Raw genomic sequence first — 27,124 nt, forward strand, 5'->3', positions numbered from 1 at the left:
CTTTGTTATCGTAATGAAATAATGTAGCAGAAAAGTTGCTAATATTAATCTATATCCTACATGTTCTTCTCTAAAAAGTATTTTAATTACTTTAAACCTGGCAGCTTTAAAAGCTGGAACCAGAAGGGGTTTTGGTGATTGGTGAGCACATGAATTGGGAATTCAGAATTCCAGTGCTTTATCCAGATTTCTTAGATTTTGTTTTCCAAATTAATTAGTCCTTTTTTTTTTTTTTTTCCTATGGTAACCTGTTATATGGGCTGTCCCTATCCTCACTAATCCATTTGAGATTCCTCCTCCTCCTTAGTGAGTGTATGGTAAAGTTACCTAAACCTGTAAACCTTCCTACCAGATTCCTGCATGCTAGTTTCCTAATGTAGACCAAGCAAATGTAGTATTTTAGCATCAGAGATACGTTCACTGTGAATCAATTGATCTTGGGCACAGGACCAGCTGTGATTGCCAGAAAGTGCGTATCTGAACTGTGAGCTGGAGCTGGACTTCTATTTGTCATAGTCATACATGGAAAGACCTTAAGTATTAGTTATTTTTGACAAAACAGATCCCTAAATTGCCAAAGCTACTATGATACAGGGAAATTATCAAATGTATTGGATTTTTTAACATTGGCTGTGTGTAAATGCTGCTACCAGTTTCTATAACTGATTTTAAATTTTTAATTGTCAATTGATAAATATTTTTTATTGCAGTGGATTTGCTATCCAAATATTTTAAAAGACTTTCTTCAGACTTTGATTTGAAAATTCTGTGTAGCCTGTCAGGTTCTCTAAAGTTGAATAATTTAAGTGAATATATAGTCAATAAAATGTGTTGATCACAGAGATAAGTGAAATTTACATATCAAACCTCATCCTCAACCCTGTCTCCTCAAGCCTAAGGTTTTTTAAAAGGAAATGAATAGTCTATGCTTTTAAAAAAAATACTGTGTTTTTAATAAAAGGATTGAGTAAATGGTTGATTTTTCTATTCAGTTAAATTTTCTTTCTCAGAGAAATAGAATGACATTTTAGCATCTAGACTTAGTCAATGAAACACAGGATTTTAGATCCGCTTTAATGAAAAACAATATAAGTTTTAACTATGGAGATGCTATGATTTGTCTTTTGCTCTTCCTCCCTCTACACAGGTGGGTTTGTTTTAGATTCACACAGTGTATATAATGTAAAAACAGATCAAAAAGCTTGTTGTTATATTAACTGTTTGTTTTTTTTTTTTTTTTTTTTTTGACTTCAATTTTTAAAGGTGTTTCTTGTACTTGTCCAGGGAACCAGTTTGATTCAGCGACTTATGTCAGTTGCTTATACATATGACAACTTGGCACCTAGGTACAACATCTTTTTATTTTTGTAATAAAGCTAATCAAGTGTGCACATTTTCATCGCTGCTTTAAATAAAGTAAATAGCTCTTTCAGTTGTAGTCCCCATTAACACCCATATCAGAAATTTAAGTCTATAGGCATTAGACTTGCTTTTCTTAGTCACTTCTTCTGGTAGTTATTCTGCCCTTATAGGAGGAGTGAGAGAGAGGAGAGTGGCGAGAACTCTCAATAATAAGGGTATAAGACACAGAGCAACGAACTATATATGGTATGCTCTCATAAATTCTCATGCCAAAACTATTTATTTGTTCTCTCTGTAGCAATTAACATTCTCAATTTCAAGCCAATGTAAAGGAGAAATTAAAATAAATTCACTTGTAGGTTTTTAGTTGTCTGCTGGTTTTGACTTATTTTTTCCCATCCTAATAACATTAGCTTATTACTGCTGAAATTACCCGTATTGTTTTAGTGAGTGTGCATGTACTGAAGGCAAAATTTTACCTTCAGAAATGGACTATTAGAGATTTTTGTACTTTTTGCCTTTTGTCCTGAGAAAAGCAATTCTGTGTAAGACTGCATCATGACAGTTGGACTGATGGTGGGGAGGTCAGGTTTTTTGCTACATTTGCTGTTGTAGAATTACTTGATTCTGAGTAATGGATAGTGTGTTTCACCATACTTTAAAAAGATTGTTAAAGACATTCAGAGCATTTCCAGTCAAGTCTGCAAGTGTGCCTAACTTTAACCTCTAGTTGAGTTGCAGGAATAATTTTAAATATATATATAGTATGGTTTTGGTTTCATAACCTTTTATTGCAATTTATAAAAATGTAAGTAAATACATTTAAAATTTGTCTAAAGCTTGCAAATGTTTGTTCAAAGTGTGGTTCTTTATGAAGAATACTAGCTTTCTTCTGTAGGGGTCAGTTCTTAGTTCCATTTACATCATCTTCTTTTTTTTGGATAAAATAAAGGGGTTGTGGGTATTTTTTCTTGACTTAACCTTGTAGTCAGTAAAGCTTTAAGGGGGTGACTTGAAGATTTTCATTGTTTTATTATTGTTGCCAATTTTGAATACTGCAAGAAATGAATCCTTTTAAGATCAAAATTTTAGTTTTCTTAATAGGTAGTTAAGAGTAACTGTGTTGTTACTTGTGTGTTCTTGTATTTCTAAGTGGTAATCTGTTATGTTCTGTGATAAAGTTCAAATGGCTTTATCTTCTTCCCGTTCAGGGTATTGAAAGCTCAGTCTGATCACAGATCAAGACATGAAGGTTAGTGCTACAAAATAGCTGTATGTTATGAACTAATAGTAGTGAAAACATATTGAAGATAAGTTACATGTTTGATTTATTCCACCACTAGAATGCTATAAAATTGTGTTCCTTGGTAGTGTGAGGGCTGTTATAATCTAGGTGGGAATACAGAGAGGTGCCAGAAGACTTGCCTGGCTTTCCTTCTCTGAAAATTGTTTTATATGAATTGAAATTTTGTACTGTAGCAGCCTTCATCTCCAGAAGAGCTGGTTTTGGCAGGAAAACGAGCTGTATTCTTATCTTCCAAAGAGCAGCATGTATAACACCACAGGAGTCACCAATAGTCACCTTTATTCTGGTTTACAGAAATCATTCTGGGCCCAGAATTCCTTGGAGCTCCCCCATTTATCACTCTTGTGGAGGTTTCTTACAAAAGGTCTAAATGACCTGTGTCAATTTAAGTCTGTATCAAAGTAATTGTCAAAAGTACAGCGTAGGCGTGCACAAGTAAAGGTATGTCCTCCTAGGCTTATACGTCATCTTCAGTTTTTCCCCTTTGTTCTGCCCTGCAGATGTTCATGTCTATGCACTTGAATTCTCAGTAAATGCTACGTAACACCTACTGAAGTCTTACTTTTAGCTGTTAAGAAGAAAGGAACAGATAAACTAGTTACTCCGGGGAAATGTTTATGTTAAGACATGATGCTGCCCATTAGCAAAGTCCCAGCTCACTGCTTAAGTAGATATGCAGGAAAGGATTGTGCCCCAGATTGGTAATACTTAGAGTAATCTAATTGTCATCAGTAGTGCAATGGTCAGTATTTAGTAAGCATATTGGTAAAATTTTGAGTTTAGGTCGTATCTTATGTGCCAGTAAGGATTTAGCCTTGTACGTTAGTATGACTGAAATGAATGTTATATGTGCTAGAACTATGCAGCTCTTCAACCTAAAAAGCCTGTTCTGTTAGTTACAGCGTGATTTACTCTTATATGATTTTCTTTCAGTCACTCATTATTCAATGTGGCTCTTGGTGAGCTGGGCTCACTGCTGTTCCTTGGTGAAATCCAGTCTGGCGGACAGTGATCATTTGCAAGACTGGCTAAAGAAACTTACCCTTCTTATTCCAGAGGTATGTTAAAGGAGAGGTTATTGCATTACTAATTAGTGCATAATATGGAACAAGATTAACTTTGGTTTCAAGCTACCATTAAATTCAAAACATTGTTTCATGCTAAAGGTAGACAGGATCTGACTCAGTTACTTGCAGTCCTGTTTAGGAAGTAATCAGTTGTAGTTAAAATACCATGTAAGGTGGCACATTTGTGGTTGATTGCAAACCAGTTTATAAACTCTCATCTTTGTTCTTGGCTTCTGTTTGAAGGTAATTTTTTTCATTGTAATTTGTTGAAATATGTGGGTGATGCCATCTAACATGGATTAGTCTAAATATACTCCCCCCATTATATTTTTTTCAGCTATATTTTTATCACAAAATGAGGTGGATGAGAGTTCATATGAAAATCTTTGTCATTACCAAATCTTTGCCTAGCTTTTAAGTAATTTTTTCTGAACTAAGAAAAACTTGAAAATTGCATAAAGATATGCATAGTAGAAAACTTGTATTTACTTGTGATTGCTTAAAGGTGCAATATGGACACGATGTGATAATTGTTATCTGTTGCTTTATTACTCAAGCACAGAAAAAGCTTACATGCTGACTCTATTTAAAAACCCTGGAAAAGAGAGTGCAAACTTCCAAAGCTGGATTAGAGATAGTCTGTGGATATTTTTCTTAAGAAAAGAATAAAACAAAGAAGAAAATAATTCTTCTAGTGAAATTAAACAAATTAACCATATAGTTAGGAATGAGTAAGTGTAAGTTCCAGCAGCACATACATTTCCCTAATTTGCCCAGATGTGATATTTTCTATTTTACTGGCTGTAATCTTTACTGTAGAAAATATGTAACTCAAAAGACAAGGGGCACAGACAAATGAGCTTTTTTGTTAGAATGGTATCTTTTGCCTTTTTCTGTAAGTAATTTAAATGTACTTTATTTGTAATATGTGTTTTTAGAAAGACATATTCTACCTTGATAACCTGATATTATGAGAGGAACTTATTATGTACATATGAAAGAAAAGTCAACCAAAAAAAATAATCTTCTAAATAAATCATGTAGTCATTTAATTCTTTTATTTTTCATAAAGACTGCTGTTCGCCATGAGTCTTGCAATGGTTTATACAAGTTATCTCTCTCTGGTCTGGATGGGGGAGACTCAATTAATCGATCCTTTCTGCTGCTGGCTGCGTCAACGTTATTAAAATTCCTCCCTGACGCTCAAGCTCTGAAACCAATCCGGGTAAGAACTTTAGAAATTACAAGACTGTATCAAAGATCTATTTAAACTTACTTTTAATGTAAAAAAAAAAAAATAGCACGTTATCATTATGTCTGACATACTGTTTCTGATACACTGAGATATTAAGATTTTTGGTTTAGATGCTTCCAGAAACTTCACAAAAGTAGTTAAAGCTGTAACACTAGAGTAATTTAGAGCTTGCCTGTGCTGGGAGAAATGCAGAATAGCATTTAGGAAGTACTCTTGTTCTGGAATTGTAGTGTCCACACAACACACTGTTAGGGAACAACAGTTGTGTTTTCAGTATATTCCTCAATTTCCCTTTTAAATGTAGGTAAGCCCATAAATAAATCAGTGCGTTGTTTTATGTGTACATATATAGCCTCTGTTGTTGTGGCTTTATGTTATTGTTCCCCAGTCAATTGCTGCTGTTTTTCTGTTGGAGTATTGTCCTCACAGCTCTACTAAATAGAAGAGATTCTACGGATGCTTTCAAAGCTACTTCAGGAGGAGTTCTCACTGTTAATGTATGGAGGTTAATAGAGATGGTTTGAACTAACCTGCATGATTTTGTCTAAAGTCAATTAGGAATTGTAGACCTAGCAATGCATATCAGGGGAGGCTGTGCTGACTTCAGCTGCTGTAGCCAGATCTGAAGGAGAGCACTCGTATGGATTTGTATGGTTGTCAAGTGTGAACCTGGATTTTGGTTCTGTCAGGCAGTTATTCTTGTGACCCTGCCTGGCATTTGATTTCGGGTGAGAGTGGTTCATTCAGTTTAAGTCTGCTTTCATTTTAAACTCTGTTGATATTAAAAAAAAAAAAAAAAGGTCAATTAAAACAATCTACAGAACATTTTGCCTTATTTGACTCATTTTCAGAAGAGTTTAAAATCAGAGTTGTACAAACTAATGTTGAATTCAGCCAAAGTTTCTCATGTTTTGTCTAGTCTAACGCTGAACATTTTTGCAATTTGCAGTGGGTAGGATGGAGTCAATGCTATTCTCAGTTTTTTTAGGGGTCTGGCAGATCGTCCTGATAATCTTTCAAGAAAATCAATAAATATTGCAGAAAAAAAATAGAACACACACTGTTACCATTGTAAAATACATTGTTCTTTTACTTGGCTTATCTTAAATAGGGGCTTGAAGAAAGTAATATTTTTGTAACAGTTACTGTGTTTACTGCAGTTTTTTGTCTGATGTACTTCAGAACAAAAGCAGTTTCTTTTCACAGATAGAGGATTATGAAGAAGAAACAGTACTGCGACCAGGTTGTAAGGAATATTTTTGGCTGCTGTGCAAACTGATTGATAACATACATGTCAAAGATGCAAGTCAGGTAGGTTTTGTTTTGCATTCATATGACTCTCTGCTTTCTTTAAATTTGGGTATTCAGACCACTTTTACTTCAATATGAGATGTTTTTATTTAAGATACAGTGAACTACTGTGAACAGCTCTTGGATCTTTCCAATCTCCCAGCTTTCCCTACTCTCTGATGTGTATTTAGTGGCTTTTGGCCAAAGGAAGCTTCAGATACTGAAGCTGTAGAGTCAAGAAGGGAAAATGGGTATAATACATAAAGAGGGTGAACTTAGGTGAAGGTAATAGACATTGGGAATACTGTAATTAACTGTGAGATTCACTCAGGTAATTTCAGTGCGGCCTACGGAGGAGATAATCAAGTGTTTGACTAAAGCTGAAAGAGGAAAACATTTCAGTTAACAGCCACTTAGCACAGTTTAGAAAACTTACAACTTTTGAAACATCTTTACAGGGTTAAAGTTACCTTTTAGGCAAACTCTGCAACTGCTTGTGCTGGCTGGTGACCCTACATAAATCTCTCTAGTTCATTCTCAGTGTTGTGTCAGGAGTGTGGGAAGGGAAGGAAGGTAAAGCCTTAACCCTGGTTTCTCCAGAATGGGAAAGTCTTGTCCTCTCCTGATTCTGGATGGTCCCAGTAGAGGCAAAAAATTTTGCTCCCTTCCCCCCCTCCCCAGTCCTCTGCTCAGTTTCCTTCCATTTCTGTTCTATTAATTGAATCTCTTAGCTAGGCTACAGTTCTGCCTACTTCTGCTGCATGTTGCTCAAGCGAGAAATGCTAATGGGACTTTCCAACCTTCTGATGACAAACTGTGTATTCTTGTGAGAAGTAACAGTTAAACACTTCTCTTTAAAACACTACTTTTCCATTTTTTTCGGTATGATAGAGGTAGTATCTTCGTGGGGTCTGGAGTTGAAAAAATAAATGTTACTTCATTTGAACTGTACCACATAGATTTTAAAAAACAGTTCCATGACATTTATAAAAAAGTATTAAAATATTGTTGCAAGCATGTTTGAAAGATAAGTTTTAATTGTCCCTGGTTTTCTGTGTGCAATAACAAAATTTCATCCAAAAGTATAACCATGGTTTCAGACTAGGCTTATAAATTGTAATTCATGAAGTGTGTAATTGTTTTCCATTTATATTCCATTTTCTTTATTTTTAATCAGACGACACTGCTTGATTTAGATGCACTAGCAAGACATCTTGCTGACTGCATTCGGAGGTAAGGTTTGCTAACAGTAATTTCACTTGTAAGTTGCATTATATTTATTGTTAGTGGGACAGAGTTTTAACACTTCCTTTGTATATATTCGTGTATATAGCAGAGAAATTCTTGACCATCAAGATGGTAATATAGAAGATGATGGACTTACGGGACTACTTCGTCTTGCAACAAGTGTTATTAAGCACAAACCACCATTTAAATTTTCTCGTGAAGGCCAGGTAAGAAAAGGTCACTGAAAGACCGCAAAGAGATCAAAATAGTGTCATCTTTTGTTACTATACTTTCTTCATTTCACCTTTTTTCCACCATTTTGATTGCAGGGCTCAATATATGAGGGTATATCATATTTTTAGCTTTAGGATGATGGATAAAAACACACATATTGTTCCTTTATTTAAGAAGTAGCACATACAGTCCCATCCCTTCCTTTCCTAACTGTATTTCATTTCAGGATGGAGTTCTTACATCTTAGAAATTTTATTTATTTTCATTTATTATCTTTAAATGTTGTTAGTATTGATCAGCATGAACTGGTTTAAGTCATTAACAACAGCTGCTTTTTGACCATGTCCTGAGACAGTTGTGATCTAAAAGTAGCTTTTAAGCTCTACATCTACACAGTGGCAGACACCCGTTAGAAGAATATTACATTCCACCTGTTCTTGTAAGATGGGAGAGTGGCTAGGCAGGGGAAGATGCTAAAAAATTTCTACTTTGTGTTTTGGGGCCACGTTGTCTGAAAAAAAAAAAAATCTGTGGTGTAAAAGCTGACTTAAACTGATGTTTTTGCCTGCTGTAAAAGCTGACTTAAACAGATGGGGTTTTTTCTATAGACTGTACTGAACTTACAATTAGACCTTAGTGAGGTTTCACCAGGGAAGTAGTCCCCTGTATCCAATTATGTTGTATATATCCTGTCTGTTTACTCTGTTATCATAAAATGGCCCTGAAGGTAATTTTACTATCCAGAAGTTTTAATAGTGTCCACATTGTACACTACCTAACTTAAAGTTACATTGCTGACAGCATTTTAAAAGACTACTGCTCTGTAATTCTCCTGGAATAAGTGTATTGTAAGTATGGAGAGCTTGCAGATTAAATTAGAGCAAGAATTCAATTCACAGAGTGCAGTGTGGAGGATGATGTAGAAATTAAAATAGAAGAGGTATGCACAGATCAGATTTATGTAGCTTGGATATATGAAAAATATAAGAAGAAGACAAAAGGGAAGCTTAAGTAAAGGGGAATGACACTATACAGAATCCTAAAGTACATTGGATGTATTTAGTATATCACAGGGAGGCCAGAAATTTGATTTGAAAAAATGGGTGAATGTGAACAGAGCAGTATCCATAAGAAACTTCTCAAAAAGAATTTCGCTTTGGTGAGAGACAGGGACTTAGTACATTTTCTAAGACAGTCATGATCTAGTATTAATTTTTTTAATTCTATGTTCAATTAAGAACACTTACTAACTGCGCATTATAAAGTGCATTAGTGAAGAGTTTTGCATTGTGTTCAATGTAATAGAACAGGATTGTGAAAACACATGCTTCCCTCTGAGCAAAGGCTGGTGAAAAAAATTCCAGGAAAATACACTGGCAAATACTGAAGATAGTTTAGACTTGCCCAGAGCATTCTGGTGCTCTGCTGTGCCTTTTCTTCCCTACAGATTCCTTCCCTTACCAAAGTAAACAAAATTATTGTTTGGCAAATATTGTCAAACTTTAAAGGTCACATTTTGTGACAACAATGGATACTTCATCTGCTTTCTTTGATGCCTTTTATAGATAATCCCTGCCTACCTTATTCTACACTAAGTGGACAAAAATACATTTTCAACATATACTGGCTAATACATCTTCACTAGAAAGGTGTATCTTAAGGGCACTTTGATAGTAAAGAGAAATATTTTTAACAAGATTGGGGTTTTGCATTTAGCCTCTGAGCAAAATCATCTATAGCATTTTTTGTCTTCCCTGCTCCAACATGTCAGAATTCAATCAGCACAAATACAAGATTAAGGATGTTAATCAGAAAAAGATAGATCCAGATCTCTGAAGTTACTGCCTTTCTAGTCTGGGACACCTTAAGGTAATGGGTGTGTTAAAACACCTCTTTGAAAAAGGCTGCAGCACAGCACTAGGCTGCAGCTGAAAGCACAGTCTGAAACTCCACTTAGTCCATGCAGCTGGTCTCTTGATGAGCTGTAATCATCTACACCTGACAAGTATGGTTAGGAATGAAAACGAATCAGACTTTTGCCCTACAAGCACTCTGCTACAGACTAAGAAACCAGGTATCTATTTATTTTTAATGTTATGCATTTTCTTTCTCCAAGTGTGGAGAAACCTGGAAGAACTTTGTTTAACTATATTGGCCAGGAGAAGACCTTTCCATATTATTCAGCTCTAAACATAAGACCCTGGTTATAAGATTTTATATTAACACTATAGGAATTTCCCTGCATGCTGGAACAAGGCTTTTTTTGGTGATGTTGCTGTGTACTCTGCAGAAGGCCATTTTTTGAAATATTTAGGACTTAGATTTTACAGCAGAGCCTGCCTTTTAATGTTAAAAGGCTTCTTAACTGAATATACCTGAATGGGGAAATTCAGGAAGAACATTTTTTTTTTTTTAATTACACTGTAGTAATTGTAGAGTGACATATAATAGCTGGATTGGTAGCCTGTGCTCTACATATGGGGAAGAATTCTGTCCCTAAAAAAAACTGAAGAAGATATCTTTGGGGAAAGAAAGCAATCAAAGTTCTGCAGAGGTAGAGAATTTATTGTCTGATTATGTAGACAACTGAAATGATACACTACTGATATGATTTAATGATTAAATACAGTTTGTTGAGATTGCAGACATTTTACAGAAGTCGTGAAGTGCAGGCTATGGATCATGTCATCAGCCCTAGACATAAAGTATGCACATGAATTGCTGGTTGTTTAAGGAAATTTGTTGAAGTATTGCTTTATAAAATCTGTTCAATTTATTCTTTCACGGTCTTTCATTACACCACTTAAATTACTAATTAGTAATGTTTACTTCATAGCCGAAAGGTGAGGCAAAGCCTTTTCACCATTCTGCGATTCTTTGGAGGTGCTGTAGTTGTGGAAGAGTATGACCGCTTGTTCTTAGAGACTTATACAGATCTTTTTTTTTTTTTTTTTCATTATCCTTTTCATATTTTAGTTTTGGTTTATTGAATTAAATTAGCTACATAGAAAGAAGGTACTGAAGTTTAGACAGATCCATCTCATTTTTGAGTCTATTAATCTGGGACGGTAAAGATAACTAAGAGTGTGTAATATGTATTTATCATCCAAAGGCAACCTGACTTGGTACAGCTATGCCTGTGCCTTCTATAGTTCTGTTAATATTCCAAACATGAAACAGTACAAAAATACACTTGCAGTACACATGGTACATAATTTAGTGTGTGTTTTAAGATAAACTAGTGATTCATAAAATTCAAACAAGTAGGGTGATTAAGGTTATGTGCTGCCTTTTTCACTAGGAGAAACTAGTCTTGAAGTTACTAAAAATACATGTGTATGGTCTGTTAAATTAGATTATCAATCATGAATCAAGCATAATTTGTCATTCTTTTTCACTGAACATGTTTCTCTTTAGGCTATAATATGGTTGTAGTGCACTTTATGTGGTATAAAGTAAGTTGTTGAAACTTGTAGTTCAGAACTTGTATTCAAGTCAAAGTTCTGTAAATGATAGTGGTCTAGAAAGTCTATAGAAGTTTCTAGAAGATTGTTAGTACATGTCTGTTGTCTTTTAAGAATGTGTTCAAACTGCTAAATGTGCTGATTGAACTGTTTTACAGGAGTTTCTGAGAGACATCTTCAATCTTCTGTTCTTGCTGCCAAGTTTGAAAGACAGACAACAGCCAAAATGCAAGTCACATTCTTCAAGGGCTGCTGCTTATGACTTGTTGGTAGAAATGGTAAAGGGGTCAGTGGAAAACTACAGGCTGCTCCACAACTGGGTTATGGCACAACATATGCAGTGTAAGGACCTTTATTCATACATAGCTTTTGAGTATTTTGTGGAAAACTAGTCCATTTGCATTTGCTGTTCATTTTGGTTTTGTTTTGAATTTTCGGATTTATAAAGTTCAGTAGAGAAAACAAGAGTGTATTTGTAATATGGACTCTCGTTCTGAAGATTCTGTGTTTATGATGGGGATGGCTAGCCACCATTGTGAGCAGTACTGCAATCATGGAGTTTCCATTTCCTCCTGAAATACGTCAGAAGCATCTGCATTTAATGACTTTCTAAAACTAATGATCTGTTAAGAATGCATAGGTAGAAATGGGGAAATGCAAAGGTGACACACAATGTTTTTAGACTTCAACTGAATAGTGCCACTTTCCAAAAGTAGTGATGAAGAAAGATGTTGCCGCTAACACTACTTTTAAAATTCCACTTTATAGCTCTACTACTTATCCACCATCACTTACGGTACTGTCACAGAGAAGATGTAGGCATCTTTTGCTCACCTAGCAAATGAGTGGATTTAATCCCATGTATAATTTTCAGATCATCTGTTCTTAAATATGGGTTATTTAAAGTATGTGGTCCTGTTAAATGACACGGACACATAGATAACATTGTTAGAGTGGATTTTACATGTTTCGTTGGCTTGTGCTGGATTTTAATTCCTGTTTTCCCTTTCTAACATGAAGAAACATGGTATGTTTATATGTAAACCAAAGTATATAAACCACACTGAGGTACTGTAGATATAGTAGGTATTAAAGCACTGTCATGTTTTTAAAGTCTCTCATATCTTTGTAGTTTACTTCAGTCTATACCCAGATGTCTGCTTACAGTGTTAATACAATTTTGTTACGCTTCTTGGCTTTCATGCTTCCTGTGTTTTGGAAGCATAATTCCAATGTATAATATGTAAATTACCAAAATTTTAAGTTATTTAATATTTTATCTTTGATTTGCAAATTCTCATTATGCATTTTTAGCTTGATGCCCAGTTTAAATTCCTGTTAACCTGAGGACCTGTAATTTATTATAATCTGTGGAATTGATTTAGTGCCTTACAATTCAGGAAGCAAAAGAGAAATCTGATTGTAATAATGTTTTGTGTTCTGCAGTCATATGCCTGGGGCCTTCTAAAAAGCCTCCAAAGTCTCCTATGTTCAGGGAAAATATTATGAAGAATATTTTTTTGAAAATATCAGATATTTCTGTTTTCTGTGAGTGCATCTTCTGCTGCTGAGGTTGTCTCTATCTCTCCAGGTGCAATCATTCATTTTTTATAGTTAGTATTTTTCTCGCTCTAAATCCCAGTGATTCCTAGGTGCTGAAGTTTTCCATAACATTTACCACAGTTGTTGCTTTCTTCCAAATACTCTTCTCTAGATTGTTTGTCCCTTCCTGAGTTCTCCAGAGCCATCTGGTCTGTGCTCCTGCTCCATATTTGGGATATCTCAGTTTCCCAAATGTTAATTTCTTTACAACTGGCTGGATGCTGTTGTCTCTTTCTGACGTGCAACTGACACAGGACTTCTGATACCTCATTTGTTTAAAGTCTTGTTATTCCATTGATGTGATCCAAAGATTCATAAAACTGTTTTTTTCCACTTTGCTTCAATCTGTAATCTTATTAGTCTTTAAAAATCTTAGTCTTAGGCCTGTCTCTCTGTTCTTCTTAGGAGAAACATTAAGGAAAATATTATAAATTTCCATCTGGTCTTTGGTTTTAACATTTCAGTTTTGTGGTTCACTGCAGAAATCTTCAATCCTGCTACTCGTACAGTTGTCCTCTAGTCTCACTGATTGCTGTCTCTGCTATTCTACCATTTTTTCCTCACACTCCTAACTGATTGAAGCCAGGATGCTCTTAAGAGATGGCTTTAATGCAGCAAAATAAAGTAAAATTTTCAAAAAGAAAACAACTTGTTAAAGGATATCTAGCATATTTTCCTTGGGACAAAAAAAAAACCACATTAGGGTTCTAATTAAAAATTATGTTACTAAGACTCTATTCTGGTAGTCATATTAAAATGCACAACTGTATACTGTTCTTCAAACTTACACTACTATTAATAATGTGAAGTAGTTGTAGTGAAGTTTTAACTGCAGCAGCATTTTTCTTTAAAGCTTCCACTAATTTTGCTCCCTTCATAGATGGATAGAAGAAGAGAATGATTTGCATGCTTTTTTCTATTTCACTGTTACAGTGGTTTTAGCTGAAGACATAGGGGTGCCTCCATGCTTTTTCAGCAAGTGATACCGTAGGAAGTGAACTCCTAAGCAGCTGATGTCAGCTGACTTTTCTCCTCCTTTTTATTAAGAGGGAGGGCTAACAATTAATGCAGAGTCTGATCTTACTGAAGAGGGGATTGATTTAGATTCCCTCTGTGTTCATAAAATTTCTTGCAGTGTTTTGGAGTTTTGCTTTCTTTAAAGACCAAGACTAACAAAAACATTCAGTTCAAAGGAGGGAAACAAGACCAGCTGTTTAAGATAATGTTTAAGATAGTGTCTGATGTTATGTTTGGAGCAGAAGCATGATCACAAGGTGAAATACAGAGAAATGCAGAGTCATTTGAAGAGGAAGAAGTTCAGTTTTATTTTGCTTAAAGTAGAATATGAGTATTGTGAGTTTGCTTACAAGTTTCCCTCTCTCTTCCTGAGAAAAGGCTGATTTCTATAACGACAGTGAGGAATAAAGAAGATAGACATAAATAAGGCTCAAATTTACCTTTCTAGTTAAGATCCACATGCAAAAGGAAAGCTTTTATTATGAAAATGAAGACAGTCGCTTAAAAATCCCAGGGTGGAGGAAACAGGATCTTCCTGAGAAATTCTTTGTCAAATTTCTGAAAGCCCATTGTCAGACTGAAGTAGGAGGAAGATACTCCCAACTATTCTCATGAAGTATACAGAAGTCGTCTGATTTCTTTGTAATTACAACTTGATGAGCTGTAAGCAGTGCTAGATGCTGAGTACTTACATCAGAAAGGGTGAATTAAGATGTTACAATTTAAGGATTTCAGTTAAGGGAGTGAGTTTTTTGTTCTGCCATGCTAAGTACTTTCTTTAGGAGGTTAAACATGGAGGAGAGCTTTGTTTCAACTGGCCAGTCAGCTCAGTGTAACCAGGTAACATGAGGTCACGCTACTGAGATTTGTTGAAACAGGAGAATTAAAACTCTTTCCTTCCCTACTTGAAGCTGCAGGGCTAAAAGTTGTTTTGATGCCAATGCCAAAGTGAAGATTACAACAATTATTTGTTGTGCAACAGCACATCTTGTTGGTCTGCTCTCTGAAGATGTGAGGATCTGTTCAGAGGATGCCAAATAGTTTCCTGAATTTATAGCTGGTAGTATGAATTGAGAAGAATCCTTAATGAGCTTTTAATCTTTGGCAAAATAAGTAAGGATTTAAAATATAAATCTTTAGCCCACATAAATTTTGCGGATTGTAAAATAAATCCAGATTACTTTTTTGCTTTTTTTCTTTATATTTGAACATATACTTCAGTAGAGGTGCTGAATTATTTGCAGGACACTACCTTTTTGGAGAATGATATCCTTGGGGATGACTGGCAAAGGTAGATGTATTGCAAGTTTTTGTGTCAAACTTCTTGCATACCAAGGAAGATAGGCTGCAGTGAATTTTCTTGGACACTGGATTAATTCCTCTGTAATTTAGTGCTTGTGTCATCTAGTTGCCTCTGCAGCTCAAAGATTAATTCCCCATTCCATTCTCCTGTGTAGTGGGATGCTAGAAAGAGAAGCCTGTCAGTGTCTAGAAGCAGTACTAATCCCTTACAAATGGTTTGTCTAGTCTAGTTACTGTCTTCTTGATTGGCAGATGAGGAGAACTTTCCCATTCTTCTGATTTCTTGGCAGCCATATCAGAACGAGGCTTATTAAGAAGAGTCTGTCAGGCTTGCCTAACTTGCTAGTGCCATGCTGTGTAAGAAATAGATTGCTACATCTGGTATGAAATATAGAGGAATAGAAAACTTACAGGAAAAGAAAATGTCTTTTCAGTCTGATTCTCTAGGCAATTCACTTCTTGCTTACCCCTATTTTTCTTGTAGATAGCAGATTTCTTTGGTATATATGGCTTTGAAGTGCAGTAAAAAACATTCCTTCTCTTCCTATAAAAACTGTTCCCAAGTTTATTCAAGCTTGTGTATAGTCAACCACTTCATTTCACTGCACTTTTTTGTCTTATCTCTGATAAGCATCTATTCATCTTCTGTACTGGTCAAAAAGATCTTTTGCTAGCCTGGCATTGTTTGTAGTAGATGTCATTCTGAAACCAGCTTCTCTTCTGAAAAGAAAGGTCTTGCTTCATGTGTGGTTACCCCTGATGCCAAATCTGTGTTTTGTTATGTGAAGGAAAGGCTCCCTAACTTGAGCCTCTGGGTGCCGAGACTCTGCTTTGCTTTCTTACGATGTGACATAGGGTGCATGGGAATGGGTAGTAGAAATTATGAGTAATTTTTGTGTTGGGGGAATTACTGGTGTATGTTTGGGAGCTTGTAAAGGTTGTATGTTATCAGTTAAAAGTATGTTCTCAGTGGTTTAGGCAGTGAAGTGTTGAGAGAGCTATGGTTGGCTTGTATTATAAAAAAACCCATTTCTTATGTAGAAAAAATGCATAGCAGCCAATGCTTAGAATTTATGGATGCACTTGATGATGAAAACATGATGTGGTTTTACCAAACTTTAATTTAAAGGTAGAGGCTGGAAGACCATTACTATATGTAATGCTACCACTAGAACAAGTGTAAGAGATGATACTTGCCATGAGTAGTGCTTTGGAGAGCACAGCAAATCAGTTGCAGCCCAAAGCAGTGTGGCATCTAGAAGGGCTCGCTGCTGTATCAAGTGATTTTCCTGAGGTACCTATAGTGCATTTTCTTAAAGAGCAGGTACAGTCTGGCTCATGTCTGTAAATGTAGAATGCATAAACAGGATGCATTTTATTAATGTAAGCATAAAGCCTTTAATTGTATTTATGTTTTTGTAAATTGTACTTTGAATTGATTTTTTTCTCTGTGTGTGATTCATATTTTTTACAGCTTCCCATGCACCTTACAAGTGGGATTATTGGCCACATGATGATGTTCGCGCTGAATGTAGATTTGTGGGTCTAACTAATCTTGGAGCAACGTGTTACTTGGCATCCACTATTCAGCAACTGTACATGATACCAGAGGCCAGACAAGCAATCTTTACTGCAAAGGTACGCTTTGGGGTCTTATGTTCCTTGTGTGGATTTTCATAGAAGTTTAAATTTAGAATCAGTGCAAATGCTGATATAGACTTACTTTTAAGACTTATTTCTTGATAAAGAATATTTCTTCAGGATTTAGTTTGCTTTTTGTTCAGTTGGATTCTTTTGCTGATGTCTAAAGTTAAGAGATTTATAATTTTTTTTTTAAATGTATTTGTAGTGCAGTAGGTTCTTAAGGTGGCATTGTAATAAAACATGTTCTCAAACTCATGTTTCTGTTGCTGTCAACTAGATTTATTCAAGTTTGGTTTTATGTGACTGGTCTGTTGTTTCTTAACTCTTAATTTGTCATTTTCTTAGAATAAAAGTAATTCTTCTTGAATGTTTATAAAGTCCCAGAGCATGTATCTCATGCTATCAAAAGTACAGCAAGTCCTATAAATTACATTGGTTAACTTCCAGAAATAGAATATTACTACTTCTAGCTATTTATTGTAATAGAGAAAGCTTTGTTTTGATCCCTGACATCAACAGAGCATATATAATGTGTGAAACACCCTAACTGGCAGTGACGTCATCATTTTTTGTTATCGTTAAGTTATTGGTAGATGTCACTTAACTTCATCTAGAATTAGACATTTATAAATAAAAACAAAAATAAAATAAAAGAGGGAAGCTCCTGGTCTGCATATGAAATGCATCATATAGAGGGTTGATCAGAACTCTCACAACGTCTATGAACTGAAAAAAATCATTCCAAAATTAACACGGTCTTTTGTAATACCTTCCCAAGAGCTCCTAGCTGCAGTAAATTTTTAGAAAGTAGAGTTCTTTTACTTAGGTTTAATGTTGACATGCCAAAAAATGAGTAGGTAGTACTTTATATATAAGTGTAAAATAGTGTACTCTGTGTTCTTGTACACAGTAATTTTTCTTAATTGTCCATAATAAAGTGATTGTTTTTTTGTTTAAAAAGATGATTGTTTCATCTTTTTAAGGGCTGTTTTTGTAAAGTTATAAACAAAAAGATGAAGTCGTCTTTTATGAATTTCTTTTAGTATTCAGAAGATATGAAACACAAGACCACCCTACTAGAACTCCAGAAAATGTTTACATACTTAATGGTAGGTACGAAAGAGAAGATTTTATAAAGTATCCTTTTTTCAGGAAGGAAAAAAAAAAAGGAAAAAAAAAAAGAAAAAATGGCAAGAAAAATGTAGTTACCATTCTATATGTAAATTCTTGTCAGCTTAAGTCCATTGTGCCTAAGTTTTGTAAATGAGTGTCTTAACTGAAATAGTTTTTACCCACTTTAAAGCTGTTATTCAGCAAATCAGTTAAGCAAACATTGGTGTAATAGTTTTCATGAAGAGGCAATGTAAATCCTAATCTAAGATAGTGTTTAATATTGGGCACCAACTCTAATGAGCAAGCACCAGCTCTCAAATGTTAGTGATTGTCTACTGTGTTCTTAAAAAAAAAAAAAAAAAAGTTTGTGAAGTGAATATATGGGAACGTCAGGCTCAGGTGCCACAGTCTGAGCATCCTTCATTTATTTAAACCTTTTACCCCCAGCACATGAACGCTCAGGTGAACACAGGGTGTTTACTATAGCTATGGGACTTCAGTTACGAGTGAGTTAACAAGTATGAAAATGAAGTCTGCTTTTTAGTTACAGTCATGGTGTAGCTGGGTATCAGGGTTGTGCCCTGTAGGGACACCCTGTGCACTTACATTGCTAAACCTCTGAGTGGTCCAGGAGCTCCCTGGCCAGGCATCTCCTTGGATGCAATAATGGTCCAATTTGAAACTGGGTAATTGACTGTACTTTCCCAATTAATTATTTTACTGATCGTTACAGGAGCCCTCCAAGTAGCAATCTGGGACAATGCTACTACTGCCTCTGCTGTGTCTAGTCCAGTTTCCAAATCAACTTTTGTAAATGATCAGTGAAGACTGTTTCTGCAGAAATGACTGCATAGGACAGTCTTTTGTATGGATTTAAGATATTTAAGAGATGCTTTGTACGTAGTTAAGGTGAATCGATAGAAATGAATTACACAGATGCTGGGGAGGTCATGTAGGACTCTTACCAGCTGGATTATAAGAATTTAGCAAAACGGTGATTTGAGGAGTTTTTCCAGGTCTAACTGAAGATAACCACTGCAAGGACCCTAGCAACAGACCCCCATCACTACCAAACACTGACTGTCCTGCTAGGATGTTTTGATTCCATATGTGAGCACCATGCCAAGATCCCAATAAATTTTTTTTTTTTTTTAACAAACACTCTGCCATGAGTGTCTCTCCAACACCATTGTTATTCATTGTGTTTTCACATGGACATTGAGGTAAAGGGTTCTGAGCTTGGTTCTTCATTTAATCATGGAACAACTTCTTTGCCCCAGTTTCCCTGGTGATAAAATAAAATATATTATTTTTGTTCATTGCATTTTCCTTGCTCCAGTGTTTCAAAGGTTAATCTGTTGAAATAAAGCATTAAAAAGCAACTAAAAATTTTTGAAATTCCAGAGCCTGAGTAACAAAATTGAAGCAGTTGCTAGGTGTTCACTGTTGTTAAAATAGTGAAGCATTTATGAAATAGTGAAATAATGAAAAAAGAAAACTGAGGAGAGCTGAGTGTTTTTGTTCTTGGCACTGGCTTTTGTGAAAGAAGTTCATAACCACTTTGAAGACAAATAGAGGAAAGGAATTTAGGCTTGTAGTCCCTGCCATGAGTCATAGAAAAAATAAATCTAGGTATTTACATAAGCATAAAATAATATAGGAACATAAAATCATATGAAGATTTAACATTATTAAAACCTTGAAGACTGACTTTATTCCAAAAAAAGGTAATATTTACAGGAAGCGCAGTCTTGCCACACATCCTTAAAAGAAAACAGTATGTATATCGTTGTTTACAAGAACAAAGTTCCTTCTGCTGTAAATAAGTTCTGCATTCCCAGTGTGCAAGGCAGCGGAATGGGGGATGTATTCTAAAGAATTGCTTTATACTGCAAATTCTTTTCTCTGAACACACGCAGTTGAGAACTAGATGATGCAGTTTTATAGCATAGAGAAGTCCGAATGGAAATTAAGTACTTGTCAAGGTTTAAGTCAGTAGTGTCCAGAAATACATAAATACAGGCTGATGTTCCTCATACTATATTTTGTATCTGAACAGATGTCACATCTTCAGCCAAGTTCTTTTATTTTAATGACTCATTTTATTAAGCATTTATTAAATATTATTTATTAATATTGTACAAACTATATTTTAATAATATTACAATAATGATAATAATTTAGTTAAAAACCGCTTTACATTTCATCAGAAGCATTTAAGCACTTAAACAACTTTGTTGCCTAAAAGGCATATGGAGGTACTGTATGTAAAAGTATGTCCTTTTTTAAATAGACATTCGTATATGTATGTTCAGTATATCTGTGTAACTTCAAAATATAAGGATTTATGTTGATTTGTTTTGCTTGATATTTTTTACCTAAAGGAAAGTGAATGTAAGGCATACAATCCAAGGCCTTTCTGTAAAACCTATACCATGGATAAGCAGCCACTGAACACTGGAGAGCAGAAAGATATGACTGAATTCTTCACTGACCTAATAACAAAAATAGAAGAAATGTCTCCAGAACTGGTGAGTTAAGAGGGAGCAAAAGGGAACTTGAAAACTTATGGATTTGCTCAAATCTCCTTGACAGAATTTGTTAATTCATTCACAGAAAAATACAGTGAAAAGCTTGTTTGGAGGTGTTATCACAAACAATGTTGTTTCTTTGGTAAGTATTCTTTCCCTATCCTTATCTTTTAAAGATTTTTTTTTTTTTTAACTTCTCAAGCGTTATTTCATTGCTTTTCTCCTTCGTTGCTGTGATTTAGGACTGTGAGCATGTAAGTCAGACTGCTGAAGAGTTCTATACAGTAAGATGCCAGGTGGCAGATATGAAGAATATTTATGTAAGTAATGCCAAGCTGTGTAGCATAGATCACAATTATAAATGGGTGCAGTCAAGTATAAAAGACTGTACCATACGCTGTTGTTGCTTCCTGTACCTGTACTCTAGGTTTGGTGTATTTCTGGGTTGATATTACTAGGTAATTTGAGTGAATTGTTTCACCTTTTCAATGCAGCATGCTATAAGCTGGTGCTATTTGGAATTGACTGAAGATTGTGTTACACTCAGTAATCACTACTTCTGTGTTTTAAAAATGCTATGGCTATTTTTTTATAAGAGGACATTTTTTCCTTTGTAAATGTCAAAAGATTTTATATATACATGTACTATTGCTTATGAAGTTAATTTAAAACTCACACTGGCATAGGTTTCGGTTTTCAAGATTTTTAAACAACTATTAATCCCCACATTAGAATGTGAATTTCAACTTGAATTCTTTGGGACAGTTTGGAACCATTTTTTCTGAATTGGTTCCTAAATTTTGTGTTTGGATAAGGAACTGGTTTTCCTGTCAAACTCTTCTCTTAGTTCAGGTGCATGCTCTTCTTGCAAACTCTGGTGCCTTTGACCACCTTTACTTTCATAACTTATGGAAATGTTAATTAAACAAAGAGAGGGGTTTGTAAAGCAGGCCATGCAAGCACAAGATAAATGTAACTAAGATAAATGTAAGGGGGTTTTTTGTTGTTTTTGTTTATTATATGTAGGAATCTCTTGATGAAGTAACTATTAAAGATACCTTGGAAGGTGACAACATGTATACATGTTCTCATTGTGGGAAGAAAGTGCGGGCTGAAAAAAGGTATGATTAAGAAGAAATAAACATTCCTAATGTTTCTTTTTAGTAAATTACTGAAATTACTATTGGAATGAGAGTAATCCTTTAGATGAGACAGGACTGTGGTTTCATTCCGTTTGCTACTGTGTATGCCTATGAGGATGTGGTCCCCGTGCAAATGAGCTTGTAACTAAGAAATCAAATTTCCAAAACAAAGAATACAAGGTATTTTAGCAAAAGATGACCTAGACAGTAAAATGTTTGTGACCTTTTTTTAATGTAAATAAAAAGAAATGTGTAGAAATTAGTACCTTTTGAAATCTGTAGCTTCTCCCGTTTTTAAAAGGTCAGATTATTTCAGAGGTTGTTCAGTACTTATGTTATTATGCAGGATAATTGCTTAGGTTTCATACATAACTCTAAATTTCTTAATTAAAATTGGTAGTTTTCAAAATGTTTCCATATTTTAAAATGTCTGCTAATAAAGAGAAGCTAAATAAAAATTTTATATTGTTTTTGTATTGCAACTAACAAATTTCTTTATTAGAGATGAAAAAACTCACAGTTGTTTTTCTAGCTGTTAAAAGGACGTGTGTGAAAGAGTAACTTACTTTAAAATCATTATTGTGAAGTTCATGAGATATAATATAAGATATGTTCTGCACTGAAATTTGTCAGTTACAAGATAGTAACTCTGTCTAACGAGGGGATTTGCATTGTTAAATTCATTCATGACTCATTTTACAATATAATTTTAGAAAACTGTCATTTGTGCCATATGAATAAATTTGTTGTTTCTTCCAAGGCTAAATGTGACCTTTCTGCTGCCAGTTAGACTGCCCTGCTCTAGGGCATTATGATAGGTGAATTTTATATTTATGTGACTTAGCAACGGATTTCCAATTTTATGTTTGAAATAAATGTGTTTAAAATCTTTGTGAAAATATAATTCAACCTACTAAACTTTTGTAAATCATGATTATTTCTAACCCTTAAGGGCATGTTTTAAGAAACTACCTCGTATCTTAAGCTTCAATACAATGAGATATACCTTTAATATGGTAACCATGATGAAGGAGAAAGTCAATACGCATTTTTCATTCCCTTTACGTTTGGATATGACACCTTACACTGAAGATTTCCTCATGGGAAAAAATGACAGAAAAGAAGGTATGCCTCATAAAATGAATTCAGCAAGCTTTGTCTCTTTCATCTGTGTACCACTTTCTGTATACATAACATAAGCAAACAATTAGTGATTTTATGCTTGATTTTGTTTGCTTAAAAAGAGTTTCAATCAACCTATATTCCCAAAGTCATACATTCTTTTTAATGAGAAAAACAGCCAATTATTTTTGTTTTCATATAATGTTCAACTTGAATTATTCTTAAATTTGTTTTTAAAGTATGAGAGAAATTACAAATAGTTACATATGGCTTGTTGCTAGCCTATTTTGATTTTGCAGGGTAATACTTGAACTTCAGCAAATGGCTGGTTAACTGCCGTCATAAATAAGATGTGCTAACTTAGAATAACTTAGTTATTAGTCCTGATCTCTTTAGTAGTGATGTTTTGCAAAAAAAAGCAATAACTGTTTCACAAGAGTTGGCATCTGTGTTGCTTGTTCTGGGTATGGAGTTTCTGACTGTGATTGTTGTGCAGTGCTGAAAAGAAAAAAAATTAAGTACAACTATAGGAAATGTGTGTAAGGCATAAATGTTGACGTTCAGGTGTTTAGGAAATAACTGATGAAATACTGTATTAAATTATTACAGGTTTTAAGGAAGATGGTGAATATTTGAAAGAAACTGAAAGTTACGAATATGATCTGATAGGCGTAACGGTTCATACAGGAACAGCAGATGGTGGACATTACTACAGTTTTATCAGAGATATAGTCAATCCCCATGCTTACAAAAACAACAAATGGTGAGTTATGCAAAACAACATTTTGTAATTTCTTATTTTAAAATAACTAAAACTTGTTGACTGTGTCAGACGCAGTATAGGAGATACAGAAGATATATGTGTAGGAGATAACATGATGTGGGTTACTCTCAAAAGCACAAGATGTTGGAATTTGATAGGTGTAAGTATATTAATTTATTAGCATACAAATCTGTGTGCTGTAGCTGCAATAGTTGTGGAGTGCCTTGGACACAGGTGTAGCAGGAGAATGCCATGCTAGCCTCACATTACAGCCAGTGCTTGTTTCTTGACAGGACTATCAAAGACTATATTTTAATCTATTTCAGTACAAATGAAGTAAGATTTAATAGTTTGTCGTTCATAAAATCAAGTTGTTACCTCTGGCAAGCATACAGCTACATTTATGATTGTGGAATTCAGTCCTTTTCACTTTGTCCATTTTCAGTGAAACAACAATTTGAATATTTCTTCACTTTAAACTCTTTGCATCCTGTGTGGCAGAAATGATGTTACAATACTTAGTTTATCTAAATATGTTCTTAATGTACTTTTTCTATGTGGAATTGTTTTCACATTTGATTTTTAAGTTTATCTAGCTGGTGATCTTTTCCTATTGGCCAGGTCCTCCTAGATGCAATTTACAGTGACATACTGGAATATTTGACAGCATGTATTTTTCTGTCCCTTCTTTTCAAAGATTAAAAAAAGAGACGGGACCTTCTTACACATAAGTGAGATTAATAAATGCTATGCACTATTTTCTTTTTAAATAATAATTTTTAATTTTTTTTTTAAACTATGACATCCCACTTCTACTTTGGAAACTTTTGCATACATTGGGTATATCATGGTTGTGAAGAGGAAGAAAAAGTTCGGAGAAGTAGCCTGGGAAAGGGATGAGACATTGGCATGGAAAGGAGGACAGTCTTGCTAGGTGACATAAGACAGCAGGGAACACTGTCTGCATTTCATTTCTGGATGTCATATCTCAGATTCTCAGCTGAGGCCCTGGAACAGGAGACAAGATTTCCTCTATTCCTGTCTCTAGAATAATTAGCTGGAGCATTTTTGAAACTTGTGACCCAATCCCTGCTCCAGAGGGAATTGTAACAGTGTACCATGTTCTGTTTCCTTCCAGTTTGAGTTCTATTGTCCTAAGGAATGATTCTCCCCTTTGTAATTTTGATTTCCATTTCACTCAGATTGAAAAGGCAGATCTTGGCTGCATTAAAACCCTATCTGTACCAGAGTCAGGCTGGTAAAATGAGGAAAATAATGTGTCTCTTGACAAAAAGAAAAACCAAGAACTGTTGAAATGCTGACTTCCTGATCTTAGTGAAAGGAAGTCACTTTTGGGATCAGTTTTTAGTTTGCTGTGATTCAAACAAGACATTAGAAATTAATAGGAATACTTAAATCTGAAGAATCATTTGAAGTCCTTGTTATGCTTTGTTTGCCCTTAGAGACAAACAGCAGTTTTTTAACATCTTACTGTTTTACAGGTACCTTTTCAATGATGCTGAAGTAAAACCATTTGATTCTGCCCAGCTTGCTTCAGAATGTTTTGGTGGAGAAATGACTGTAAGTTATGACTTTTATTTTTGTCACATTGAACCATTACAATATCTGTTCTGAAGACTTCCGTGAAGAGTCCATGGTGTTCACCTTTGGTCTGCCATCTGTTGTGAATGTATATGAAACAGTTAGAAGTGTTAGCTGGGTTTTATTAAACCTTTGACATGTTTGTTGTGCAGGTGATACTTTACCTTACGTTCATCTAGTTAGCTGTTCTTCCACCATCGATCTCTTCAAAGGGTCTCCCCCTCCTTTGGGGAATGAAAGACTTGGCAAAGTGAGACTGCTTGCAAGCTGGTGATGCAAGCTTTCTAGTTTTTTTACACTTTCTATAGAACAGAAGTTAAGATGACGAAGGAGAAGGGTCTTAATTTCTTCTGTACCAACTATCATATTTGATTTGTGAATATGAATCCACGTATTTTTATGTGGCTTTTAAAAGACAGGTGTCAGAAGTATAGCATAGGTATTACTAATGAATCAAAATGAGTTAGTGAAGTCTCTCTCCAAAGAAGAGGTATTTCTTCACTATATCTGGTTTTTATCATCGTATTATTTATTTACTTATTAAAAAGTGAGTATGCAACTAATTTAGTAATCCTTTGCTTGGATGGCTGCTTTGCTCAGGCTTGACTGAAGGAATAATTACTTCAAGCTTATGCCTATTGTGGAGGAACAGGGCTTTTTGATCTTTGTCTATGTCTTGTGTTAGGAACTTCCAGATTCTGGTCTGTGAACCTCTTACAGTCAGATCCTTTTTCACTGGTGACAGAACTGAACTAAAAACCTGTCAGATCTGTGTACAGCTTATGCTGCTGTTCAGCAGGAAGGTTTGAACTCTGATATTAGTAAGTGATTTTCAAGCTAATGGATCTACAGGCTTAAATAGTTTTGCTTGTTCCTTTTATTGTAAGAAGATAAAATTCCTTAAGTTGATGTTTGCTTGCTTTCAGTAGTACAAGGTTTTTTAATACAGTATCGGCTTTGTCTTTTGGGTCAGCCCACTGCCCTGTGACATCAGTCTGGATATTTTTACACTGTATTAATACGAATAACTGTTGGACGACACTCAAACGTTTTCAGGTTATGCTTGAATTGATCATTTTTGTATATGATTTTATATATATATATAATTATATAAAACAAATTATGAATAATGCAGTATCTTACTAAAACAGTCCTGTGCATAAGAAAACTCCTCTTGTCTGATAAAGACAACATGCAGAAACAAAATGTTTTGTTTGGAAAATGGATAAAATAACTTTAGGTGTCTAAAAAGAAGTGTAAATGAGATGGATGAGACAGGAAATAGCGGGAGATGTAGGTCACAATATTATACAGCAACTTTGAAAAATCAGAATAGGCCACTGTAGAAGAAAAAAAAAGAAGGAAGACTACTTTGAGCAAAGAATAAATTGTCAGCAGCCTCCCTGCAAATGTCATGAAATAGTTCACTTGCACATTTTTCTCAAACTGCCAATAACCAGACCATAAAAAAACCTTGTAATTAATGGTTTTACTTTTTTTCTTGACAGACAAAAACTTACGATTCTGTTACTGATAAATTTATGGACTTCTCATTTGAAAAGGTATTTCTCTTCCAAACACTTGTTATATGACTATACTTCTACTTTCATGATTTATCTCAGAAAGCAAAAATTATACAGATGTTTTTTTCTTAAAGACACACAGTGCTTACATGCTGTTTTATAAACGGATGGAACCAGAGGAAGAAAATGGCAAAGACTACAAATTTGATGTTTCATCAGAATTGTTGGAGGTACAAGTTGATTTGTTTTAACACCAATTTTAAAATACTGTAGGAAATCCTAAACAAATTAGGAATCTGAATAAACATAGGAAAGTGAATATAATTTAAATCAGTAAGATGACAGTCCTTTCATTTAGCTGTCTTCCTTAGGAGAATGTCATTTGACTAGGAAGTAAATTAAGATTTCCACTGTATGTAAATTTTAGATGTTTTCTCATTCTGTCCTGTATTTTCTAATTCAGATATCTAAATCGTTCTGCATCTTATTGGTAAAAAATGGTAGAGCACTGTTTTTCAGTATTTGTGAGAGCTTACCAAGATTTTCTGAATAGTTGCA

The 27,124-nt window shown here is 34.7% G+C and overlaps 1 protein-coding gene across 1 annotated transcript in view; it reads left to right on the forward strand.

Annotated features, from left to right (window-relative positions):
- Nucleotides 1–27,124, forward strand: part of USP34 (ubiquitin specific peptidase 34) — a 125,660-nt gene that overhangs the window by 64,854 nt on the left and 33,682 nt on the right. Inside the window, exons 35-53 of the mRNA XM_010575059.1 lie at nt 1,264–1,346; nt 2,574–2,614; nt 3,602–3,726; nt 4,808–4,960; nt 6,197–6,301; nt 7,458–7,513; nt 7,614–7,734; nt 11,364–11,547; nt 16,601–16,764; nt 17,814–17,879; nt 20,268–20,414; nt 20,500–20,556; nt 20,657–20,734; nt 21,441–21,535; nt 22,509–22,681; nt 23,288–23,441; nt 24,944–25,022; nt 26,552–26,605; nt 26,701–26,796. Of these exons, the coding sequence (XP_010573361.1) occupies nt 1,264–1,346; nt 2,574–2,614; nt 3,602–3,726; nt 4,808–4,960; nt 6,197–6,301; nt 7,458–7,513; nt 7,614–7,734; nt 11,364–11,547; nt 16,601–16,764; nt 17,814–17,879; nt 20,268–20,414; nt 20,500–20,556; nt 20,657–20,734; nt 21,441–21,535; nt 22,509–22,681; nt 23,288–23,441; nt 24,944–25,022; nt 26,552–26,605; nt 26,701–26,796 (2,031 nt within the window). The remainder of the gene's footprint in view (nt 1–1,263; nt 1,347–2,573; nt 2,615–3,601; nt 3,727–4,807; nt 4,961–6,196; nt 6,302–7,457; nt 7,514–7,613; nt 7,735–11,363; nt 11,548–16,600; nt 16,765–17,813; nt 17,880–20,267; nt 20,415–20,499; nt 20,557–20,656; nt 20,735–21,440; nt 21,536–22,508; nt 22,682–23,287; nt 23,442–24,943; nt 25,023–26,551; nt 26,606–26,700; nt 26,797–27,124) is intronic.

Source organism: Haliaeetus leucocephalus, unplaced genomic scaffold (assembly GCF_000737465.1).
Source record: "Haliaeetus leucocephalus isolate CR32 unplaced genomic scaffold, Haliaeetus_leucocephalus-4.0 Scaffold450, whole genome shotgun sequence".
Classification (NCBI taxonomy): domain Eukaryota; kingdom Metazoa; phylum Chordata; class Aves; order Accipitriformes; family Accipitridae; genus Haliaeetus; species Haliaeetus leucocephalus.